Source organism: Cibotium barometz, chromosome 15 (genome assembly GCF_041138505.1).
Source record: "Cibotium barometz isolate CiBa-2024 chromosome 15, ASM4113850v1, whole genome shotgun sequence".
Lineage (NCBI taxonomy): Eukaryota > Viridiplantae > Streptophyta > Polypodiopsida > Cyatheales > Cibotiaceae > Cibotium > Cibotium barometz.
In genome coordinates this window covers 49,484,597-49,507,359 of record NC_141060.1, presented here as the reverse complement: position 1 = coordinate 49,507,359, position 22,763 = coordinate 49,484,597, and the positions used below count along the sequence as shown (strand labels likewise).

General features: G+C 43.7%; 1 protein-coding gene across 1 annotated transcript in view; it reads right to left on the bottom strand.

Moving 5' to 3' along the window:
* The window catches only part of LOC147631410 (thymidine kinase-like), a 40,528-nt gene extending 25,949 nt beyond the window's left edge, over nt 1–14,579 (bottom strand). Inside the window, exon 1 of the mRNA XM_086809090.1 lies at nt 14,077–14,579. Coding sequence (XP_086665216.1) covers nt 14,077–14,474 — 398 coding nt within the window. The 5' untranslated portion in view covers nt 14,475–14,579. The remainder of the gene's footprint in view (nt 1–14,076) is intronic.
* Between the last annotated feature and the right edge of the window lie 8,184 nt (nt 14,580–22,763).

Here is a 22,763-nt window from a genome sequence, read left to right as displayed (position 1 = left end):
TTAATTTTGCCCCATCAAAGGTTATAAAACCTTTTTAAATTAAAGTCTCTTTTGCCCCCTTTCACACATGGGGTTATCCACACATGGGCTTCCATCTTCACTCCCACCTGATGCCATTCACACTGTCCACCATGTCCCCGTGCACATCTGCATCTTGTCCAGAGAAAAACACAGGGTCGTAACATACCCCCCTCTTGAAAAATGGCAAGCGTCCTCGATTGCACTCAATGGCACAGTAAAGCAGCTCATGAGCAAAGATACCCGATATGGCAAAAACGATGGCCTTCCAATGCATCTGGATGATAGAACAATCATCCTGCACAATAAGCCACACTATCCTCTTGCGTGTTCCTTCAGAACCTACAGCAAAAGTCTAAAACCAAATGGAAACACGTTAACTGTGTTAGCCAAAAACAAAACCATGCATCATTCTACATATGACAAACATATGCATGACACACACATGCATTCGTAAACAATATGCTCCTCAAAATGCTCTACCTACTCCAAAGTAACAGTCTAAGGGCTGCTCGCAAGCCTTACGCCCATGGGCATCCCGCAGGACCCACGACTGAAGGTACAACATGAGCATAAGCAAGCACTCAATGCATCCAAACACTACATCCACTAAGTACTTTCCCACATATGTCTCATGGCCATCCCGCAGGAGTTACACCTAGTGGTGCATCCATGACATAATAAAGCACTTGATGTATCATACCAACATACATGCAGCACATGACACAATGCAGAGTATTTCCCAATGTATTCTCAATGGTACCAGGATCCAATGGCACCAGAATACAAAAATACCTCTACCTCAAAAAGTGTATGCATACATGCACAAACAGAGTTCGATCCATATTTCCATGAACCAAACCAACTCTAGGACTGCTCGCAAGACTTATGCCCTCCATAGAGTTATCCATAGTTGCAGTTTGAGTTCCAGGTGCGGCCGACTGTGAACCATACCCAACTTTACCATCTCATGTGTCTAGAACACAAGATCATAGAAGTCCCATAAGCAGATGTACTGTCAGCCTTAGTACCTTCGGGTGAATACAAAGATGTCACCAAGCGACTCCTAGATAACAAATAAGCCTGTCTGTAACAACAAGGGAGTGGAGGTGCTACCCCCCTCTTGAGCATCAGGCAATGCTCCAGACCTATGCTCTGCTGAACCTGAATGAGCCGTAACAAGAGTCGACTCCAACTCATAGGCATCAAGATAAAGCTGCAACTCCTGAGGTGAATCTGCTAAGTCACCCTCCTCCATCCACTTCGCATCCATCAGTGAACCTCCTCCATCCACTTCGTATCCATCAGTGAACAGCTCTTGAACTTCACAGGATAGCGACGGGAAACCTTACCCTGTACCTTTCTTTCCTTATGTGCCAGTATATGCTCAGGAATAAGAACCTCGTCAAGTTCCTCCACTTCCATCTGAGCCTCATCTGATACATCCTCAGGCACCCAAAACCTGCTTGCACTCCACCCAAGTGGTAAGCACAAGTCCTCGATGAAGCATAGTAGATCACCACTCCTAAACATAGAAAGAAACTGTCTTCCGAACCCATGAAGCCTCTATGAAGATACCACTGGTGACAAACTGTCGAAAGCCATAGCCTTCAACGCATCTCCTGCACCATACCACTTCAATTGCTTCTTGTTCCTGGCCGACTACTTCTTGTCCTTGGTGTCTTTTCTCCTGAGCTTCATCTTCTGCTCTTGCTCTTCACCTCATATAGGCAAAGGCACAAAATCCTGCACTGTGTCCTGCACTTCCTTTTTCACTTTCCTCATGTTGAAGCTTTTGATGTGACTCTCATGAGACAACCACGAGCTCGCCCCCTTAGGAAAGTTGGCGATTGTCCCGACCAAAGCAACCACGGACTCGCCTCCTTGAGAAAGTCGACGATGTGTCCCGGCAACGGAACCTTGTAAACCGGCCTCTGATAAAGCAAAGGGCGGTGGAACAAACATTTGCACATAAAACACTTCAACACCATTGAGGACCTAGAAAAGGAAAACAAACAAGGGGAGCTAGAGTGCTCCTGCAAATAGTACACGGACACCGATTGGCCCCAAATCGCAGTGGCGCCCCTTGCGGTATTTCTTTAATTGATTTTAAGAGCTTTGATTACAATATAAGGCTGGTAATTCAGCCGTCCCAGTAGAACTCCTGAAGCCTGCAAAGAACCTGCATCTGGCTTCTTGTCCACACGGCATCCACAAATAAATCCAGCCATTGTTCACATCGAAAGACTCTCTCACATTGAGTCTGCATACAGAAGCTTTCTCCCATGATCAAGGCTGCCACAACCATCCATAGCCTCTCACACTATGAACAGCATCACACCCTGACACATCCAGTGCTCCTGTATCACAACACAGACTCCCAAACTGTCTCTCAAAAGAGTATCACAGCACAGCATACCATACAGTTGACACACATGTACAAACCCTCTCTACCTTCCAAGGGTACTTTCCATCTCTGTCATGGATTTCCTGTCCCCTGTCCTATCAGTAGCAAGGCCGTACCATACATGTGTCCACTCCTGTACCTTCTGCCTGCATGTGACCTGTCTCCTGGAGAAACCCAAAAACATGTTTCCTCGAGAAAACCTACGACCTGTTTCCACATGAAACCCTTAGGCCTGTTTCCCTTTGAAACTATGTCCTGCTTCCATACATCTAGTTACCTGTTCCCTCATGAAACATCTGGCAACATAGAGATGCCCATAACTGTAGGTCCCACTGTTCCTTTCTAGCAAGAGAAAAACAATCTGCTCCATGAACACGCAGCCATGCGAGCTTGCTTCACTCCCATGCCAAGAAACATAACCAAGTGACCTGTGCTTGTAGCCAAAAACCCAAGCACACATAGCTGAATTTGCAGCCACACAAAAACAGCCCGGAAACTGTCCCAAAACAGTCCTGAACCCAAAGCGAAGAGAAGCTGAAAGTTCCATCAGATGAACGCCATCGACATGATGTCTATGTTCATGGAAAAACAGCCCTTGCTTTCAGTAGAAACACGGTGTCCTCCAAAAAGCACACGCCTGCAGCCACCTTTCCGAACAGGTCAACATCAGCAGCCACCCGTACCCAATGGTGTGCAACTGCCACCTGTATTAGCTGTCGTACAGCAGCCGCCTGTACCAGCTGTACCTGTCCGTACACCTGTGCATGCAGTCGTACAGCTGTACCTGCAATCGTACAGCTGTACTTGCAGTCGTACACCTGCCTGCGCCGCCTGAATGTGCAACTGCAGCTGCCTGACCTGCGCTGCCTGTACCAGCAGCAGCCTGATATGCGCAGCCTGTACCTGCAGCAACCATGCACTGTACCTGCAGCAACAGCCGTACACTGTACCTGTAGAGCAGTCGTACAGATCTGCACGAGCTCTTATGTGCGCAGCCCACAACCAGCCGCCAACATGCAGTCGACCCACTTCTCCTCCCTTTCACGCATGAGAAGTTGCACGCCTCCCCAAAAGCAAGAGAGAGAAGCAAGAGAGAGACCAGAGCCTCCAAAAGTGGAGTAGTCTAAAAATTGCCTTGGGGTCTCTCAAGGCTTTGAAACCTTCATAACTTTAATTTTGCCCCATCAAAGGTTATAAAACCTTTTTAAATTAAAGTCTCTTTTGCCCCCTTTCACACATGGGGTTATCCACACATGGGCTTCCATCTTCACTCCCACTTGATGCCATTCACACTGTCCACCATGTCCCCGTGCACATCTGCATCTTGTCCAGAGAAAAACACAGGGTCGTAACAGCTGCATTGCATTGACACGTATCTGTTTGTCTCTTAAACATCATTAAGTGCAGTTAAGTGTAGACTAAGGTTGTGTTTACTACGGTCTTCATCCCTCACATGTCACATTGGTATCAGAGCGTTACAGGGTAACCAGCCTTACAGCATGTTCATTCCAGCAGTCATTCAGTCAGTCATCATTTTTATCGCTTCCGCACAGTTAAACCCAGTTCTGAAAATTTTGCAAGCCACCCTTAGGGATTTTTCCTTAGGTCTGCATCAGTAACCCATCCATCTGCATTCTTGCACAGCATTTAGGGTTGCACATGGTTTGCATAGCAGTCATCCTAGCAGTCATCTTAGCAGTCAGTCTTGCATACATGTTACCCATGATCTCTCAGGGAAGAAGGACATCCATCATCAAAGGAGCACATAAGTTTTGGCTTCAACTGGCAGCAGCAGGGAGTTTCTCTTCCACAGAAGACGGAAGTTTGCTCCAACATCGCCTCAGGAGGTTCAGAGCTTCAGGTACGACGTTGATGGTAGGTGAAAGGTTTCCAGGAACAGGTCAGGGGTGACTCAGGTATTTGCCCAGTTCCCGCAGTACATAGCGTCTTGGCTCAAGGATTTAACTCCTACAGACGGCCTCAGTCCCAGCAGAAGACAGAAGGGGGCAGTGGTTCGGAGGAGAAAGATCGCAGAAGAGTCGAAGGTTGCCAGGTATCCACCCAGCAACAGTTTAGCAGCGGGGAATGTCACGTGCACACCAGTCAGGTGTACAGTGACATGGCATCATTATGGCATCATTAGCATCACAGATTCATCAGGTATTTTTACCAGCATTTATCAGGCATTTTTATGCATTTTTGGGGCAGCCGACTACCATTTATGGTATTATGGTATTTTATGGGAGTTATGCATCTGGCCGACTACAGCCTGGCCGACCAGCAGCCTTTTCACCCATATAAATAGCAGAGCCTCTCCATTCAGCACATCATCCATTCAGCCATCAAGGGATCATCAGAGTGAAGCGCATCCTTCATCTGGATCAGCAGCGTTTCAGCATATCTCCATCAGCATTCAACGCATCCCATCAGCAGATAAGTTAACGCATCATCTCAGCAGCAGCATCAGTAAACGCATCTACATCAGCATTCGTCCTCAGCAAACGCATCATCATCAGCCCATCAGATCTACGTTTCATCCTCAGGACAGCATTCAGCATCATAATCAGCAGTTCAGCCCGCATATTCAGCATATAGGCAGCATATTCAGTCTTACAGATCCATTTGGATCTTCATTGTAACATCATTCATTCATTTAATATAGCTGCATTGCATTGACACATACTTGTCTATCTGTTTGTCTCTTAAACATCATTAAGTGCAGTTAAGTGTAGACTAAGGTTGTGATTACTACGGTCATCATCCCTCACATGTCACAACTGCAGCTACACGCAGGAGATTTGGTTCATGGGAAAGCTGGCGACTGGTTGGGCTGCACGCTGAGGACACACAAGCTTTTCCCTCTTTGCCTCAGGCTTGTGTACTGGTCGGGCAGCACACAGTCTCTCTCTTTTGATTTAGGAAGGCTGGCGGGCTGGGCTATTAAGGCACAGAAGCTACAGGCGCAAGTGAATAGTTCCACACGCATGCTTTTTGGGGAGAGAATACTGGCTGGCTGCTGCGCTACAGAAAGCACAGGCGCAGACTGAACCTCTCTCTCTCTCGTGGCTTTTGGAAGGAGGTTGTCTGGCTGCTGCGCAACAGTACACACAGGTGCCTATTGGATCCCTCTTTCCCCTTTGCTTTTGGCATGAAGCTGGCTGGCTGCGCTGCTGTCCATACAGGCAGAGTTGGACACAGGCGTGGACTGCAGAACAAGAAGGCAGGACACAAAGGGGGCTTTTTCTCGTGTCTTTCCCTCTCTTGTGGAAAGCGACATAAAGACTGTAAGTCTCTCTTTCTTTGTGAGCAAGTGGGACTGCAGGTGATGTGTTTCGGAGTCTCTCTTTTCACTGGCTCAAGACTGTTCCAGAGTGGTTATCTCTAGCCCTTTGTGAGAGGAAGGGTTTGGCAGTTCAGAGGGTGGAAACAGGACAGTTTATGGGCTGTTTTTGTTTGGTTGCAAATTCAGCTATGTGCTTGGGTTTTTGACTACAAGTTCAGGTCTTGTGGTTATGTTTCTTGGCATGGGAGTGATGCAAGCTCGCATGGCTGCGTGCTCATGGAGCAGATTGTTTTCTTCCTGCTAGAAAGGAACAGTGGGACCTACGGTTATGGGCATCTCTATGTTGCCAGATGTTTCATGAGGGAACAGGTAACTAGATGTATGGAAACAGGACAGAAGTTTCGAAAGAGAAACAGGCCTAAGGGTTTCATGTGGAAACAGGTCGTAGGTTTCTCGACGAGGAAACATGTTTTTGGGTTTCTCCAGGAGATAGGTCACATGCAGGCAGAAGGTACAGGAATGGACACATGTTTGGTACAGCCTTGCTACTGATTGGACAGGGGACAAGGAATCCATGACAGAGATGGATAGTACCCTTGGAAGGTAGAGAGGGTTTGTACAGGTGTGTCGACTGTATGGTATGCTGTGCTGTGATACTCTTTTGAGAGACAGTTTGGGAGTCTGTGTTGTGATGCAGAAGCACTGGATGTGTCAGGGTGTGATGTTGTTCATAGTGTGAGAGGCTATGGATGGTTGTGACAGCCTTGATCATGGGAGAAAGCTTCTGTATGCAGACTCAATGTGAGAAGAGTCTTTCGATGTGAACAATGGCTGGACTTGTTTGTGGATGCCGAGTGGACAAGAAGCCAGATGCAGGTTCTTTGCAGGCTTCCAGGGTTCTACTGTGACGGTTATGTTTCCAGCCTTATATTGTAATCAAAGCTCTTATAATCAATTAAAGAAATACCGTAAGGGGCGCCACTGCGTTTTGGGGCCAATCGGTGTCCGTGTACTGTTTGCAGGAGCACTCTAGCTCCCCCTGTTTGTTTTCTTTTCAAAGGTCCTCAATGGCGTTGAAGTGTTTTATGTGCGATTGTTTGATTCACCGCCCTTTGCTTTCTGAAGGCCGGTTTCAAGGTTCCGTTGCCGGGACACATTGTCGACTTTCTCAAGGAGGCGAGTCCGTGGTTGCTTTGGTCGGGACAATCGCCAACTTTCCTAAGGGGGCGAGCTCGTGGTTGTCTCATGAGAGTCACATCAAAAGCTTCAACATGAGGAAAGTGAAAAGGAAGTGCAGGACACAGTACAGGATTTTGTGTCTTTGCCTATATGAGGTGAAGAGCAAGAGCTGAAGATGAAGCTCAGGAGAAAAGACACCAAGGACAAGAAGTAGTCGGCCAGGAACAAGAAGCAGTTGAAGTATTATGGTGCAAGAGATGCGTTGAAGGCTATGGCTTTCGATAGTTTGTCACCGGTGGTATCTTCACGGAGGCTTCATGGGTTCGGAAGACAGTTTCTTTCTATGTTTAGCAGTGGTGATCTACTATGCTTCATCGAGGACTTGTGCTTACCACTTGGGTGGAGTGCAAGCAGGTTTTGGGTGCCTGAGGATGTATCAGATGAGGCTCAGATGGAAGTGGAGGAACTTGACGAGGTTCTTATTTCCGAGCATATACTGGCACATAAGGAAAGAAAGGTACAGGGTAAAGTTTCCCGTCGCTATCCTGTGAAGTTCAAGAGCTGTTCACTGATGGATACGAAGTGGATGGAGGAGGTTCACTGATGGATGCGAAGTGGATGGAGGAGGGTGACTTAGCAGATTCACCTCAGGAGTTGCAGCTTTATCTTGATGCCTATGAGTTGGAGTCGACTCTTGTTACGGCTCATTCAGGTTCAGCAGAGCATAGGTCTGGAGCATCGCCTGACACTCAAGAGGGGGGTAGCACCTCCGCTCCCTTGTTACAGACAGGCTCAATTGTTATCTAGGAGTCGCTTGGTGACATCTTTGTATTCACCCGAAGGTACTGAGGCTGACAGTACATCTGCTTATGGGACTTCTATGATATTGTGTACTAGTCACATGAGATGGTAAAGTTGGCAGTCGCGCGCACCTTGAACTATAACTGCAACTATGGATAACTCTATGGAGGGCATAAGTCTTGCGAGCAGTCCTAGAGTTGGTTTGGTTCATGGAAATATGGATCGAACTCTATTTGTGCATGTATGCATACACTTTTTGAGGTAGAGGTATTTTTGTATTCTGGTGCCATTGGATCCTGGTACCATTGAGAATACATTGGGAAATACTCTGCATTGTGTCTTGTGCTGCATGTATATTGGTATGATACATCAAGTGCTTTATTATGTTCATGGATGCACCATTGGGTGTAACTCCTGCGGGATGGCCATGAGACATATGTGGGAAAGTACTTGGTAGATGTAGTGTTTGGATGCATTGAGTGCTTTCATATGCTCATGTTTTACCATCAGTCGTGGGTCCTGCGGGATGCCCATGGGCGTAAGGCTTGCGAGCAGCCCTTAGACTGTTACTTTGGAGTAGGTAGAGCATTTTGAGAAGCATATTGTTTGCGAATGCATATGTGTGTCATGCATATGTTTGTCATATGTAGAATGATGCATGGTTTTGTTTTTGGCTAACACAGGTAATGTGTTTCCATTTGGTTTTAGACTTTTGCTGTAGGTTCTGAAGGAACAAGCAAGAGGACAGTGTGGCTTATTGTGCAGGATGATTGCTCTATCATCCAGATGCATTGGAAGGCCATTGTTTTTGCCATATGGGATGTCTTTGCTCATGAGATGCTTTACTGTGCCATTGAGTGCAATCGAGGACGCTTGCCATTTTTCAAGAGGGGGGTATGTCACGACCCTGTGGTTTTCTCTGGACAAGATGCAGGTGTGCACGGGGACATGGTGGACAGTGTGAATGGCATCAGGTTGGAGTGGAAGAGGAAGCCCATGTGTGGACAACCCCATGTGTGAAAGGGGGCAAAGAGATTTTAGCTTAAAAGGTTTAAAAACCTTTAAGAATTAATGTAAAGCCCTTCATTAAAGAAAAACGTGGCCCATATGCTAATTTGGGGCCACGTGTGCTTTTTGGGAGAAGTGGGCTGCAAGGAAGCATGGGGATGAACAGCACGTAGGCTTTCTCTCTCTCTTGCTAAGAGTCGACTGCAGCATACACACGTGTCTTTCTCTTGGAAAGGGTGGGCGGCTGGACTGCAGCTACACGCAGGAGATTTGGTTCATGGGAAAGCTGGCGACTGGTTGGGCTGCACGCTGAGGACACACAAGCTTTTCCCTCTTTGCCTCAGGCTTGTGTACTGGTCGGGCAGCACACAGTCTCTCTCTCTTTTGATTTAGGAAGGCTGGCGGGCTGGGCTATTAAGGCACAGAAGCTACAGGCGCAAGTGAATAGTTCCACACGCATGCTTTTTGGGGAGAAAATACTGGCTGGCTGCTGCGCTACAGAAAGCACAGGCGCAGACTGAACCTCTCTTTCTCTCGTGGCTTTTGGAAGGAGGTTGTCTGGCTGCTGCGCAACAGTACACACAGGTGCCTATTGGATCCCTCTTTCCCCTTTGCTTTTGGCATGAAGCTGGCTGGCTGCGCTGCTGTCCATACAGGCAGAGTTGGACACAAAGGCGTGGACTGCAGAACAAGAAGGCAGGACACAAAGGGGGCTTTTCCTCGTGTCTTTTCCTCTCTTGTGGAAAGCGACATAAAGACTGTAAGTCTCTCTTTCTTTGTGAGCAAGTGGGACTGCAGGTGATGTCTTTCGGAGTCTCTCTTTTCACTGGCTCAAGACTGTTCCAGAGTGGTTATCTCTAGCCCTTTGTGAGAGGAAGGGTTTGGCAGTTCAGAGGGTGGAAACAGGACAGTTTATGGGCTGTTTTTGTTTGGTTGCAAATTCAGCTATGTGCTTGGGTTTTTGACTGCAAGTTCAGGTCTTGTGGTTATGTTTCTTGGCATGGGAGTGATGCAAGCTCGCATGGCTGCGTGCTCATGGAGCAGATTGTTTTCTTCCTGCTAGAAAGGAACAGTGGGACCTACGGTTATGGGCATCTCTATGTTGCCAGATGTTTCATGAGGGAACAGGTAACTAGATGTATGGAAACAAGACAGAAGTTTCAAAAGGGAAACAGGCCTAAGGGTTTCATGTGGAAACAGGTCGTAGGTTTCTCGACGAGGAAACATGTTTTTGGGTTTCTCTAGGAGATAGGTCACATGCAGGCAGAAGGTACAGGAATGGACACATGTTTGGTACAGCCTTGCTACTGATTGGACAGGGGACAGGGAATCCATGACAGAGATGGATAGTACCCTTGGAAGGTAGAGAGGGTTTGTACAGGTGTGTCGACTGTATGGTATGCTGTGCTGTGATACTCTTTTGAGAGACAGTTTGGGAGTCTGTGTTGTGATGCAGAAGCACTGGGGATGTGTCAAGCACTGGGGATGTGTCAAGCACTGGGGATGTGTCAGGGTGTGATGCTGTTCATAGTGTGAGAGGCTATGGATGGTTGTGGCAGCCTTGATCATGGGAGAAAGCTTCTGTATGCAGACTCAATGTGAGAGGAGTCTTTCGATGTGAACAATGGCTGGACTTGTTTGTGGATGCCGAGTGGACAAAAAGCCAGATGCAGGTTCTTTGCAGGCTTCCAGGGTTCTACTGTGACGGCTATGTTTCCAGCCTTATATTGTAATCAAAGCTCTTATAATCAATTAAAGAAATACCGCAAGGGGCGCCACTGCGTTTTGGGGCCAATCGGTGTCCGTGTACTGTTTGCAGGAGCACTCTAGCTCCCCCTGTTTGTTTTCTTTTTCTAGGTCCTCAATGGCGTTGAAGTGTTTTATGTGCGATTGTTTGATTCACCGCCCTTTGCTTTCTGAAGGCCGGTTTCAGTTTCACCCAGACAAGCATGTAATACCCACCAACCAAAGTGGTGAATCCTCTACCTTCTACATCAAAAGAAGCATTGGGTGTGCTCAACCAGTTATCTAAGGGTCCTTCTTCCCCACCCGAGTTTTGTGTGGACGTGAGGGGGTCAGTAGGCGATGGGGATTGCTGCCTTCCCGTGATCGTTGTGGTTTGGTGGTAACACCTGGGATTCAATCAATAAGCATAGTTAATCCAAATTAGGTTTAACAAGTTCGAGCTCATCACCCACAAGCATAGGGGTCAAGGATCCCATCCATAGAGACCCACACCAATCAGCCTTGGCATCCATACCTACCACAAACTACCCTAAGGGGCCATCGGTAGACTATCTGCATCCAATTATGGACTAGCAAGAGTGGGTTATCACTCATGGCCTAGCAACTGAGACCATTTGGTCCTCATACCACACAATAATACTGACACACCTACGCACAGCCAAACATGAGATAGCAACTGACTGGCAAAGTCAAACAAAGCAAGTGACACGTGGCATGGGTTATCACTCATGGCCTAGCAACGGAGACCATTTGGTCCTCATACCACACAATAATACTGACACACCTACGCACAGCCAAACATGAGATAGCAACTGACTGGCAAAGTCAAACAAGGCAGGTGACACGTGGCAATAATGACGTGGTGGAAATAGTGTGGCATTGATGATGTGGCAATCTGGTATAGGTGGCCAACAACAATACTACTAGTTGACTAGGAGCATGGGTGCATATATAAACGTGGGTGGCCAAATCGTCATATTCATCTACTTTCCTCCGTGTTGGACTTCACAGAGCATTTCTCTGTAGGCAAGGTGTTAGCCAAATCGTCATATTCATCTACTTTCCTCCATGTTGGACTTCATAGAGCATTTCTCTGTAGGCAAGGTGTTAGCCAAGAGTGTAAAGTAGGTCACAGGGCAGTGATTTGATGTCTTCATTCTCAGCCACATCTTGTACTTGAAATTTTAGTTGTATTACTTCTTGTACATAACACAGAGCAGTAGTTTAGGACTCGTGTGTGTGTTGTATGTGTGATTCTACCGCACTCTTCTTTCTATTTTTGGAAAACCCTAGCACATAGGTTTAAGTGTTCTACAAATACAATAACCCACTCATCACATAAAACCCACTTATGTAGGCTGTCAATAAAAGCTATACTTATGGCATTATTACACATGGGCCTTCGCAGCCTGCTTTTCCTAATCCTTGGAGCCCCTAGGCCCCAGATTAGGCCAACTAACCCTACGGTTCGCATCTGAAACATAACAAGTGTGCTTCCAACACTTCAGAATATTTTTGCAAGAGTTACGTTTGTTTTAACTTGGTTTTTGCAGGTCCACACCTCTTTACGAGCAAGGGCGGGCATCATACTATCATTATTATGTCTGGGTTCACAAGGAAGGACAGCACAGTGGGCATCCTTTCTTATGAGTGGACTCCCCTCGGACCAGAAACCCTTATGGACTTCCCATGCCAAGTGTGGGGCATGAAGTGCCAAGTGTGAGGGGGGTGCATGTCTAACCACCACTCTTCATGGTGTAGTGTGCATCATCGTGGAGCTGACGGACTCCCACACACTCTCTCACCTGGAAGAGAAGACGGACAAAAGGGGTCATGGTCTTCATCATCACCATCACACCTTGCTCCAAGGGTGTGCACCAAACTCCCACAACCATTGAGTTTCTCTTGAGATATATTGATGCAAGGCATAGAAAACTTGTTCTCCATCCTCAACTTAATAAGAGCCTGATTCTTGATGAAGAGCATTGGAGCTGCTGCAACAGGGAGACACTAGGGCCTATAACCAATAGCTCTTCTAGCTGGCAGTCCAGCTCCACCTCCATGGAGTTGCTAAAGCCATACGGAAACTTGCTCGAAGTTCCAAGCCACGAAGACGAGCAATCCTATGATCCTCGCAACAAGACAGATTGCAGTAGATAGGTTGTTCCAGCAAGGAACCATTGGGAGCAATACTGGCTATGGTCAGTCTGGATACCATAGGCCAGAGTCACGGAATAAAAGGAGACATCATAAGGTCAAGGTCAAGGATTTATATCGTACATATCCCAATTCCATAATATAAGCAAATACACTGAGAAGTGGGGCCCTTCAATGGGTTTTGGAGTAAGTGACTTGCTTCTTGGGTGCCCAAAAAAATAAATAATAATGTGTGAGCTAATAAGTTATTATTATTTTCCAGGTTAAAAAGGTGAAATTTATGATTGAAAAACTTTTGCTTTTCATGCTTTTGGTCTATTTTTCAGGTATATAAGAATGACCACCCTCCCCACAAAACACCCCCCCCCCTTCCCCTCTTTTCAGAAAACATGAACAGCAAATCATTACTCAGCCCATCTTGCAGTAATCAGCCCTCTCTTGTCAGTGCACAGCTGTAACGAAAGCATACAGAGAAAATGTACAAACTGACAACAGTACGGACATGGATCAGCATATGTACACAATCAGCACAGACCAAATCTGTGCAGCCAGTTTCATCCGGAGCAGGTCTAGGGACAGCAAGTACATGGCTGTATAGGCTGTTTTTTGGAACAATTCTATGGCTAGTTGTGCATGTAACCGTACCCACCTGAATTTCAAGGTTGCAGTACAGGATTATTTCTTACTGCGAAGGAATTTGTGTTGAAGATAACGTGAAGACCTGTTGCTTTTATGTAAGGAAGGTTCTACTGTGTGGCAGTCCAAACTGGCTGGTATAAGGATGGGGGTACAGAAATCCTCAACATCAACAACCAAATCCCAGGTAATTGACATTGACTGTTTGTGTGCATGCTAAAGAGCAGTGTATCTGTGCCTCCACGAAGCATTATATTTACATTTTTGGAATAAAGGAATAGCCGAAAAGGGGAACGACCCATAATTCTATGCAGAGCACACATACTGATGGACCGGGTTCTCTATCCCATATCATCTGTGTATGGTCTCAATATGCCTCCAACCCTCTTAGACTTTGCTGGGGATAGCCTGATAGCTTGACACATTTATCATTCTTGCTATGAGGAGGCTATCAAGGGCCATTGCCCCTTTAAAGATGGTTATAATTTGTTAAAACTCTCAAGTTGGGAGTACAATCAAGGTGATTTAGCATTCTTTAGGTATCAGAAACACACACACACACCCCAAAAAAAAAAAGCCTTAAAAAACAAAAAAGGAACCAAGAAAAAAAGATTGCCCACAAAAACCATACTCTTCCCATGTTCCCTCTTTTCTTGGAAGTGTAATTAAAGAGAGAAGGCTTCTAGATCATGGACCATTTTTCTCCACCTCAAGGCTGGTGTAAGGACTGCAGATGATCATGTTTTTAAAAATAACATTGAAAATGCAGGTGACCCCTTTCTCCCGGAAGGAAAAAAATTAATTCAAAAAATTATTACACGAGTTATGCAATGAGGCACACCTTCCTGTGCTTGCTTCTGCTTGCACTCGCTTGAGGAGGGCAGTGGTCTTGCCTGCAAACATAGGACCCACAATCAGATGGATGCTGCCACCAATTGCTTGTTGTTCATGGCCTCCACTGTCCGCTGTCTCTTGGGTTAACTCAAATCGCACTCCATGGTCACTCTTGGCCGCTTCCCGCTTATGTGGGCTCAAACTGCCAGAGAAAAAAGGTACTGCAGCGCCCTTCATAACACCCTGCCTTCCAGCCGAAGTGCAGGCATGAAGAAAGCAGAGACGCGAACTACCACAGTTTTTCCCGCTGATTAGGGATAGGGTTTCGCGGGGGGCTCCATGAAAAGCACTGTTTAAAATGACTGTGTGGCCGTGGACAAAATGCGGTATTTGTGAGATAGACATTGAAAGGGTTTTGATGGTAGGGGAGGAGCTGTGCTTGTGCTGACATAATTCGCTTTGCCAGAGAATTGTATATTTCCGTCAGTCCACCCATGTCTTGTTTTGTGTGGAATCGTAGTCAAACCCAGCACGCGAAAAAAACATATTTTTAAATAAGGACGACTCTTAAATCTCTCAGTTTTTTTTTCCAAATATATCTAAAATATAAAAAATCATTCTTTAAAGTAATGGCAACGTAAAATCTCAACCTTTTCTTCTTAATTTTGGCAGGTAAAAATACAGTAGAATGCTTTTTTTTCCGAGCATTGGTCAAAACCTATAAACCCCTGGTCGTACTTGGGTATGTGCGTGTGTTTCTAGAAGTACTAGCGTCACAACCCGTCTCCGACAGGTAGGAGCTAGACACACCATTAAAAAAGAAATATGTGTAAAGTCACCCTTCCTTTCCATATAAAAATACATCTAGCATTACAACCCAATAAAATGATGACAATATTAACATGCATGAACATGACTTCAAAACAATCTTCGGACAACTGGATTATCTCTCCTTGGAAGCCTATACCCCTCGCCTCCATCTGGCAAAATGAATGCAAGATAAAAACATTAGCATTGAAGATATAATTATCGTTGAAAAAAGGAAGGATAAGGAAAGAATCTAACAAAACTCATTTGGTGGATCAATATTTGAGGCGAATGGCATTTGAATAGGCTTGTAAACAACAAATCAAAAAATTATGTATTGTCCAGTGCCTATACACCGAAAATCTAACTTATCAAGCTTTTCATAGTCCACAAACATCACACGTACATGAAGTTGATCCGCAATCTTAGATTGTAAATTCCCAGGATCCCAAAGCTCTCAGTGTAAGTGTCTCGACCATACAAACCCAACAATAATCTGGGTTCTAAAAAATAAAGATATTCCCTGTTGCAAAAAGAATGTTTCAAAAAAATATAAATTAATCAAATAAAACACAGAAGCTACATGATAGATTTCGTGGTGCAAGAATAGCACGGTCTTTGAAGAAGCATACATAATCCTCCACTCTCTGAAGATCTTTGTATACCCATTCTACCAAACTCAAAACAGAGTTGCCACCATGGATCAACATTTGTGGTGGAATTACCACTCTGCCTTCATTGTTTGGCTGACCTATACTGCAATCTCCAATTTGTAATGTCCATTTGATAAATTCATGTTCTATACCATTATAAACACTATGTCTAACCCGCATGTTTTGGGTGAGCTTTAAAACACTCACATATCTCCAAATATGTGACCGGCATAACCTTGCATCAACAATATCCTCGCGTGATCCCTTTGGCACAACCGATAAGATTTGCGTGAAGTCACCGCCAAAGAGCATAACTTTTTTGCCAAACACTGTATCACTTTGCATAATGTCTTTCAATGTCATGTCTAGTGCGTCATATGCATGCCAATGTATCATTGGGCCCAAATGATTAACCTTGCAAGCTTCAACACCTCAGCCAATGCGCTATTAGCTTTGATTCCACATGTGCTAGAAGCATTGAGCACCAATGGGATTTTGAAATGTGAGTGAGTTGTAGAGAGTAACAATGTAGCTATTCCAGACGATGCACATGCCAAGGCAACTTGTTTGTCTCCACGCAATCGAGATAGCAAGGCATTGTAAAGATAGGTTTTGCCTGATCCACCTGGTCCATCAAGGAAAAAAATACACCACCTTGGTTCAAAGAAGCAGCTCTAAGGATAGTATCAAATGCTCTTGATTGACAACTATTTTAAGACTCCCCTCCATGGAAACAGACAAATCAACCTGCTGAATAGAATCAAACATCATCTCTTCCATCAGCAAACCATTGTTGACAGTGGTAACACTTGATCTATCTGGAATAGGTAACCCTTCAAAATCAGCTAACTGCTTTCCATATTGTTGTAAGAGATCTTGCATGTGCAACAAAGCCTGATGCTTTGCTATAGAATGACAAACACCAACATCGACACACCCTCTCTGCAAGGAATGAAAAAAATCTTATAAAAGTTTAGCGGAGAATTTGTCCCAAAGCTGTCCAGGGTATATAGGCTAACAAAAAACCATTATTATGACAAACAATTGACGCAACTGGAATCTTGTATTCTGAATTACAGCTTCTTGGAGACACGTATACCACTCCTCATCACTCTCCAGCATCCCTTTGGCTTCACAAGCAGTCTTAAAACATGGATACAAATATCCATTCACTGTTCGCAAATCCTCAAAAGATTTACACCCTTTGCATACTATGAGTAGCATGTGTAAGTAATATTGCTCACCTGTACACTCGGACTAACATTATACATACATCCGATCATATTTTTCCTTTTCCTCCCTTTGCATACTATGAGTAGCATGTGTAAGTAATATTGCTCACCTGCACACTCGGACTAACATTATACATACATCCGATTCATATTTTCCCTTTTCCTTTTAGTCCATGAGCGAAGAGCCACCCACTTGCAAGGGAAATCAACATATAGTAAGCTATTTGCATCCGCATACAATTGATTGGCATTCAGTGAGAGATGTCCTTTGGTTTCTATCACAACTAATCACATCACGCAAGTCATCTTGGTCATTGAAAAACACATTATTGTGCATCGGGAGATGAACATGTAACCTTTGTATATCAGGCTTTTCATCATGCAAATCATATTGATATATGCACCAGCATGCCTATGACACTGAAACGTACCGTGCATCCAGATATTGACTAACCTCATCAATAACCCCATTTCTATCTTGTAATTCTATAGTAGCTCTACCATGTCCTTTGTATACATACTCATACAAATACTTTACAGTTGTAATGGCAGCGCATACTTCTATGTTAATGTGGGCTTTGTACCTCAAAGAGAGAAAGGGTTATATGGAACAACCCATTGACTATCCACCCTATGATCCTTTACCTAGATGAAACCACCATCGTCTCGTCGCATGTAAGTTGGATACCCATTGTCATCCAACGATAATAGTCTCACAAAAATTCTGAGGATACCGATGTTTGCAACTTCCATTAACCATGCAAGGAGAGTGCATATTTAGTTCACCACATGGTCCATGGACATTACAACAACTAATTATGCTATGCAACTCGAAACATCACCTTGTCGGGAAGTTCACCACATACCAATATATCATAGTGAGGGATCTTAATCGGTTTACTTCCACTTTTCAATATCAATAATATATGTGCATGTGGCAAGCCTCTTTTTTGAAATTCAATAACAGAAACGAATCCCAATACCCTTCCAAATATTGATTTTTTCATCAATAAGTGCATCATATCCTTATGCTTCTCATAAAAGACCCGTGTAGTCAAGTCGGGTCGATCTTGGTGGGCAACCTGACCTGGCAATAAAGCATTGGTTATTTCGTCCCACCTGGGATTACAAGTAAAGGTGATAAACAGGTTAGGTTTACCCATCTTCCTAACAATAGCCATTGAATCTTGGTACAATTGATGCATATATCTAGGCCCCCCCCAGTATATGTAGATGGCAGTACTACCCTATGTCCATAGCAATGCTTGCACAGACTATTAACCCCATCGCTTAAATTTACCATATCTACAAGACCCTGGTATACTTCAACATGCAATGCTTTCTGGTTATTGCGTATCCATACTAATCTAGATTCTTCCATGCAAGTTAGATATTTTTTTATAGCACCTGTACGCGACATTATTTGAATGTCTCTATGCCCCACATGAAAATCATCTCCTTGACCCAGCATGCTAGCTGCTACCTCACTTCCTGTAGGGACCAAGTACTGCCTTGAGGTTGATCACGCTGCTTGAGTGATGATGACCATTCTCAAATCTGCATGTGGACTTGATAGCAACATTTCTCTCATTGAACGAAGTGCGCGGGCATACAAATTATGTCCATACATCATTGTTTGTAACCTTTCAGGAATGATATGATTTAAAGAGGGCATCCCATGAAGTCTATTCTTTAATTTATGTTCTATATTATACACATAAAGCTGAGCAAATCGAGGAGCCGCATCTCGTGTCTCATCAGGTATGATAGAACCAACACGATGATAGGTGGTGCCATGGATTCGAAAATTGAATACTCCTCCCCCCCTAGTAAACTCACTATCCAGAGCACCCAGTGAAACGAATGCCAAGGCATTATTATAAGAGTGTATATTCTTTCTATATTCCTTGCTTACATTATCATTACCATGTAACAACTCCACCAATGAAGGAGGTGGATTTTCCAATGGTAGTAAAGAGACCTTCCCACTTCCACAACAGTGTTTGCTCACATACTCTCCAAGCTTTCTTGATGCCTCACACTTCCAAATTATTGCACCACAAAAATGGCACTTATGAGAAAGGGCTCCTAATAATAATGAGTGAAGAGTACAATCTCCATAATATACCACCATAGAGGCAAAGAAAACACCCGCCTTATAGAGTGGCATTCAGATTTAATATCTTTCACATCACCAACAACAAACGTTATAGAATGAAAATTATCATCCATAGGTAGCTCATTTAAATCAAATGACAAAGAGCCTCACGCGCCATATCTCTATATGTCTGAGCATTGTGATGTTCATTGATAGGTTCTTGAAGAACTGTAGCATTGAGAATTGCTCTGTCACTTGAATCCAAGTGGATTCAAGTGGATTCAAGTGGATCCAAGTGGATTCTGATGGATTCAAGTGGATTCTGATGGATTCAAGTGGATTCAAGTAGATTCAAGTGGATTCTGATGGAGTTCTCTATGCTTCTCATTTTCATTGAGAATTGCTCTGTGGATTCTGATGGAGTTCTCTATGCTTCTCATTTTCAACCCTTCTAAATGTTTCAATTCCACCTAGGTTAAAGTAATCCGTAAGATTGGTAACATTTTGTTTTCAAATGCAAGCCCTTGTCCGTGACCGTTTATCGACGAGTCATGCATGTTGCATCCAAAATGCGAAGCCAACAAACTTGGTTTAAACTCAAGTATGTACAGCTCTTAACCATCTTCAATCTCCTTCAAAACACAAAATAACGAATACTATTTTTCTTAACTTCAAAAAACAACACAACACTTGAGATAGACATAGAGAGAGACAATGACATAGATTGACAGTGATATATATGTATATATATATATATATACATACATATATATATATATATATATATATATATATATATATATATATATATATAGAGAGAGAGAGAGAGAGAGAGAGAGAGAGAGAGGCAGAGTTGAAACATGTTGAGAGACGGAAAATAAGAGCCAAGAAACAAATAGAAGAGAATAGTATTAAATTTGAGAAAATAGAAATTTCATATATATCGCCAAAATGGAGAGCCAAATCTAAAAGTTGCAACACAATTTGTCCCTTGATCAAAAAACATCATTTCTCTTACAAAGTCTATACGCAACTACTCTGGTTTCTAAAACACGGCACATGTTTTTCATAATTGCATTGAGTCGATTAACAGATATCTTTAGACTCAATACCTCCAAGCCTAATGTACGCACTTGATCTTTTAGAGAATCTACGTGTTCTTCACATTGCCCATTACATCCACGTAGACATTCCCCAACTTCAACATGCATGTTCTCCATGAAAGAAATCATGTCTAGTTGGTTTGCCTCCATGCGACCACTATTGTCATGGACGCGATGGAGATGATGAGTCAACTCATCACTTAACATATCTCCCCTTTGGCTGCCACTTCCATGAGTCTCATCCCAAAGGGCATCTAAGTACTCCTTTTGCAAGAAACCGAATTTTTCTCAATGCCGTCGCATATATCCGCAATAGTTTGTAGACGTTTAAAGCTTGTTTGTCCAGATGGAGACCTTAACCGAGCAAGGTGTTTTGCAGCTCAAACGTTCATCAACTCAAGCGGCGTAGACAAAGCTACTTCTTCATTTGAAGAATCAACTTTGGAGCAGTTGTTATCATTTTGAATCTCCATTTTTTTAAATCCAAAAGTAATATCTTAAAGCTCTACAATTATCTCTATGTAACTTTGCCAACATATATCTAGCCCTAGTAACCTACATATGTACCGCAACAAAAAGAAGAACACAGTGATATAATTAATTGTCTATGAAAGGTTTTTTTATTTTTTAAGAATGTTTATCAATTAACATAAGACTACTACATGCATATATTCTCCAAGGCTTCTTTAGTAACTTGTATATTCTATATATTATGTACAATCTCAAAGGCAAAAGTCTAAAAATGAAAGGTTTCTAGCATATCAATATTATACTAACATTTGCAATACAAATTATCACAATAACAAAACACTCATAAGATAGAAAGAGAGAAAAAAAGTATCATGATGCACACAATCCTCTCTCTCTCTCTCTCTCTCTCTCTCTCTCTCTCTCTCTCTCTCTCTCTCTCTCTGTGCTCTGACTATCAATGTAGATAGAGGTGGCAGACTCCTGTCCAACACCCAAGTCAGCCACCATAAGCCGTCTGAGCCACACACACTCAACCGTAGCTCTGAAAGCTGCCCTCTATACTCAGCTTCACAACTAGAAGTGGCCACAGTAGGTTGCTTCTTGCTCAACCAAGATATGCATGAGCTACTGAGCATGAAACAAAAACCACTTGTGGACACTCTTGCGTCATAGCAACCAGCCCAATCTGAGTCCGAAAAAGCATGTAAATCTGGCGGCAACGATCCTCGCTTGGGATAAAACAACCCAAGATGTATGGTGCCACTCAAGTAGCGAAAGATGCGTTTAACTGCCTTCTAATGCTGAGACCCTGGGCTATGCATAAACCTACTCACCTGTGAGACTGCAAACTGAATGTCTGGCCTCGTAATGCATACATAAATGAGGCAACCAACAGCTGTCTGTGATAGAGTGTGACATCAAAGTGATCTCCAGCATCATGAAGACTCAACTTCAAACCTGTCTCCATTGGAGTAGCAATAGGCTTGCAGTCTTTAAGGCCAAATCTCTGCAACAATGTCTCAATATACTTTGTCTGACACAAAGCAATACCTCCATTACACTGCTTAAATTGTATCCCCAAATAATGATGCAAATGCCCCAAATCTGACATCTCAAAAGAGGCATTCAAATCAGCCTTAAAATCAGTAATATGACTCTCATTTGGTCCTGTGAACAGCATGTCATCGACATAGAGAGCAATGATTAGATATACATCATCCACACGTTTAACATACAAAGTGCTTTCTGTTGGACTATTCTAAAAACCATGTGCAGTCAAATATGCATGTATCTTTTCATACCAAGCTCATGGAGCTTGCTTTAAACCATATAAAGCCTTTTTCAACCTGCACACTTTGTTTTCCTGCCCTCTTTGAACAAAACCACGAGGTTGCGATACATACACCTCCTCATGCAAATCTCCATTCAAGAACGCAGTCTTTATGTCCATTATGAGCTGCCAATGCACAAATGCTACGAATGGTAGTCATACAACAAGTGGGAGCAAAGGTCTCATCAAAATCAATGCCCTTTTCTTGAGCATAACCCTTTGCAACAAGTCTAGCCTTATATCGATCAACACTGCCATCTGGCTTTCGTTTCAACTTAAAAACCCACTTACATCCAATGGCCTTTTTACCAATAGGCAAATCACACAAAGACCATGTACCATTCTTCATTATAGCATCATATTCACTTTGCATTGCAGCCAACCAATTTTCTGATTTTTGTGCCTCATCAAATGAAAGAGGTTCTTCCTCTTCACACATATTAAACACAGCCAAAGCATAACAATCTGATGCATAAGAGGCATGCTGAAAACCTGAACGAGTACGACTAGACATAGGTGCATCAATTTTACTATCACGCAAGGTTTGCACCAGCCATTTAGGCATACCTCTAGCCTGCTCATTTTCAGCCCTATCTTCATAAATTACATCCTGTAAATCTGCATCTCAGAAATAGGCTGATCTATGATGTCGTTTGAAATCTGCATAGGCTGAATATTTGCCTCATTAGGACTTACATTTGAATTCCCATCTGTAAACAGAGGCAACAACGTATCAAATACATCCCGTGAGCTCACACCTGTCTCTTTGGTACATGATAACAAAGGCTGCATAGCATCTTCCACAAAATAACATCTCGACTAATCAAGATACGCTTTGACTGCGGATGATACAATCTGTAACCCTTGCTCTCAGCACTGTAACCAACAAAAATGCATTTGACAGCCTTATCATCCAATTTTCTACGTTGGTTGCACAGGCACTAAAGCACAGGCCAAGCAACCAAAGACATGCAAGTGACCAATAGAAGGCTTCCTACCA